Source organism: Marmota marmota, unplaced genomic scaffold (genome assembly GCF_001458135.2).
Source record: "Marmota marmota marmota unplaced genomic scaffold, marMar, whole genome shotgun sequence".
In the NCBI taxonomy this organism is placed as follows: domain Eukaryota; kingdom Metazoa; phylum Chordata; class Mammalia; order Rodentia; family Sciuridae; genus Marmota; species Marmota marmota.
Window position 1 is genome coordinate 8,548,285 of NW_026000205.1, and position 3,892 is coordinate 8,552,176.

General features: G+C 54.0%; 1 protein-coding gene across 1 annotated transcript in view; it reads left to right on the top strand.

The window, feature by feature from the left end:
* The first annotated feature begins 3,454 nt into the window (after positions 1 to 3,454).
* Sycn (syncollin) overlaps positions 3,455 to 3,892 on the top strand; it is a 2,317-nt gene continuing 1,879 nt past the window's right edge. Inside the window, exon 1 of the mRNA XM_048790920.1 lies at positions 3,455 to 3,892. Within this exon, the coding sequence (XP_048646877.1) occupies positions 3,507 to 3,892 (386 nt within the window). The 5' untranslated portion in view covers positions 3,455 to 3,506.

Consider the following 3,892-nt stretch of genomic DNA (forward strand, 5'->3'; position numbering starts at 1 on the left):
CCCAGGAGAGAGAGAGAGAGAGAGAGAGAGAGAGAGAGAGAGGGAGAGGGAGAGAGAGAGAGAGGGAGAGAGAGGGAGAGAGAGGGAGAGGAACTCACCAGTGAGAATCCATGACCACCAGTGGTGTTGGAGGCACTGGTGACAGTCGTGTCACACTGGGGACAGTTTGAAGGAGCTGCCCTGTCCCCTACCTGTGTGAGTGCAGGTGCAGGATTGGTGACAAGACCTGGTCTCCGTGGTTCTGCGTGATGCTGGCCCTGGATCTGCCTCCCTTTCAGGGTCTCCCTGCCCTTTGTGTCTCAGGCTCCTGGGACCCTCACGGGTGGGACTGTGGCTGACCGTGCCACACTTACGTGTCTCGTTGCAGTGCCAGGAGGCGGGGCTCTGTCAAGGAGGCTCTCTGGGAAGAGAGCAGCTGGAGATTAGATTTCACGGGGTCACGGGAGGAAAGCGGGGACAAGGACCTGGAGCCGGCCAGGGGAGGGCCGGGGGTCGGATCCCTGTGCGAACAGTCATGAAGCTCCTGTGGACTGGCCACCTGCCGGGACCCACCCTCACACTTCATATACCCCATCCATTCCCTGTTGTTGTTCAATACCATACAACACGTATTTATATCATAGTAACTGATAGACCCAACCTGATCTTTTATTAAAATTGGGAGCCATCTTGCCACAAAGCCATGAAAAGATGACTTCAGCTTTACTATACATGACTGCAAATTCTGAACCTGCTTGGAATGCCTGCCCGTGCCTTGAACTCACCCATGCTGGCTCTCTGACCAGATAGCAGCCCTCTCTGAAACTTAGTGACACCTCATAAATATTGGCCTTCCCTGGCCAGACAAGGACCCTCTCTGAGGCTCTAATGGTCCTCATAAATTCTGATGTTGGGGCCAGCAAAAAAAAAAAAAATGTAAACTACCATTAGTGTGATGCTTGTCAGAGTTCTGTTATCTGTAACCCCCCTTTGTGTAACTTTCTGGGCTATAAAGCTGGGCTGTAGGAAAGGTGGGGTGCTGTCTTGTTCCCGCCTTGTTTTGGGAGGGAGAAGCAGCCCGGCCGGTCGAAATAATAAGCTTGCTTTAATTTGATTTTAATTGGAGTCAGTGGTCTTTTCTTGCGTCCTGGTCTAACAGTAATGATCGCATGGCGTGCTCATAACGTTTCATATGAGTACAGATCACTTTACATAGAAACCTTACTTTCTCTTATCCACTGAAGGGAGGAGTAAATCAATCGATGCTCAGAGAGGTAAGTGCACCTGCCCAAGGCCACTCAGCAAGCAGGTGGCAGAGTCAAAATCCCTAACCACTGTGCTACCCACCCCCAAGGCAGAAGACACAGCAGGGCTCACCCAGTGGCCTTGGAAGGCACAAAGTGTTGTTGTGTTGTGCTGTGGTGACGGCTGACGTCTACGAGATTTCATGGCTCTTACTCTGTGCCAGCCTCCCTGCTAGGAGTTTTAATAGTGATGACGATGGCCAGTGCTCTGTGGTACTCGGCAAGAGCTGGGCCTTCTCTAAACACTGTGACCTGGATCAGCTCATTGATCCTGCACCAGCAGAAGTCAGGATCCGTGTGCCCATGAGGCCTTGGGGGCGGTGCTGTGCACAGGCCGTCTGGCTCCCTGGGCTTTTCTCTGAATTCACGGCCCCCCGTATCTCACACACACACACACACACACACACACATACACACACACACACACACGGTATAGGAAGAAGCAATACCCCCTTGACAGATGAGAAGACTGAGGCTCGGACTCGTGCTCACTCACAGAGCCATGGCCCCGTCCCCCGTCAGCCCCTCTGCGCCACTGACCCTGTCCTCTCTGGAGAGCTCCTGCGCTCAGTCCCATCCAGCCCTGAGCTCCCAGCCTCTCTCCCTTTCTAGGTTCCCCTGAATTTTTTCCTTTGGCTGAGAGCTCGCTGTGTATTGTATGAACTGAGATCATTTTCCCCAGATAGATCAGGTTTATTTGTTTGTTTGTTTACTATATAAAAGTCTTATCAGGGGCTAAAGTTGTGGCTCAGTGGTAGAGTGCTTCCTAGCATGTGTGAGGTCCTGGGTTCGATCCTCAGCACCGCATACAAACAAATAAAGAAAATTGTCTCCAAACTACAACTAAATAAAAAAAATTAGGAAAGTCTAATCAGTGGTTTTAGTTGTTTGCTTTGTGTTGCTTTGGTACTGGGGATTGAATCCAGGGGTGCACTACCACTGAGCTACACCCCTAGCCCTTTTAATTTTTCGGACAGGGAGGGTCTTACTATAGTTGCCCAGGCTGGTCTTGAAATTTCAGTCCTTCTACCTCAGCCTTCTGAGTAGCTGGGATTACAGGTGTGTGCCACCACAGCCAGATAAATTGTTCCCACTTTATACAGCTCAACAGGGCCACCATTTATTTTACAGATTCAAGATTTCCAGACTTGGTTAAGACAGCTCCTGGTGGGGCTGCGTGTAGCTCAGTGGGAGAGCAATGGCCTGACACATGCGAGGCCTTGTATTCTGTCCCAGCATATCTCTCTCCCTCCCTCCCTCCCTGTCTCCTGGCTCCTGGGAAGGAGGGTGGGGTGGCAGCCTCTTTCCCCCTTCTTCTCCCCCTCCTGGGTCTGTTCTTCAGTGTATGCACGTGTTGGGTGTTGGGGTGTGTGCTGATTTCTTCTTGTCCATTTGTAAGCACTCTTTATATATTATAGCTATCAGCTCTGTTATCTGAGTGTGGCAAAAATTCCTCCATGCCTTTTTTGTATGATGTCTTCAAAGGTTGAAAGTGTTCTGTGAATCATCAACCCCAGATGCTGGTTTCCAGTCTTGGTTGGAATCATCTTCCTGTCCTGGTGAGGAGCTCTTCCTCGGCCCCTCCCCTCTCCTCCAGAGCTCCTTTCCTTAGCTCCAGCTTCTCCTTTTCCAAGGGTTGGGTCCTCCCTCTCCCTTTGCCTGCCTCTCCTTATTTAGTAGGGGGATTGTTTTGTGCCTTGTCCATTTTATTTTTGTTTTTGTTTCAGGGTACTAAGGATCCGAACTCAGGGGCACTCCACCACTGAGCCACACCCCCAGCCCTATTTTGTATTTTATTTAGAGACAGGGCCTCACTGAGTTGCTTAGCGTCTCACTTTTGCTGAGGCTGGCTTTGAACTGGAGATCCTCCTGCCTCAGCCTCTGGAGCCCCTGGGATGACAGGCCAGGGCCACCACCCTCGGCTGCCTTGTCAGTGCCTGAGAACCCTGCCTTCCCCATGCAGGGACCCCAAGCCACCCTATGTATTGCAAATGACCTCAAGTCCTGCCTACTGACCATGGTGGCCTTGCCGTGTCAAATGCTAGGTGCCAGGCTTTCTGCAAGCTTGCTCTCCTCCACCTGTGTCCATGGCCTGGGCCTGGAAGGTCCCCACTGGGGGGGAGGGCGCCCCCTCCTTCCCTCCCAAGTCCTTATCTTGCACCTTCTCCCTTCCCACGGCTCAGGTGCATAAAACCGCGATGGGGCCAGCCCTGCCGTGTCACCATGTCCCTCCTGCGCCCGCTGCTGCTGGCCCTGGCCCTGGTGGCTGTGCCGGGTGCCCAGGGCACCTGCCCGGTGCCGGCCGACCTCAAGCGCGAGGATGGGACTCGCACCTGCGCCAAGCTCTACGACAAGAGCGACCCCTACTACGACAACTGCTGCCGGGGCGCCGAGCTCTCGGTGGAGCCGGGCGCCGACCTGCCCTTCCTGCCCTCGGGCTGGGCCAACACGGCGTCCTCGCTGGTGGTGGCGCCGCGCTGCGAGCTCACCGTGTGGTCCCGCGCGGGCAAGGCCGGCAAGACGCGCAAGTTCTCCTCGGGCTCCTACCCGCGCCTGGAGGAGCTGCGCCTCGGGATCTTCGGGGACTGGTCCAACGCCATCTCCGCGCT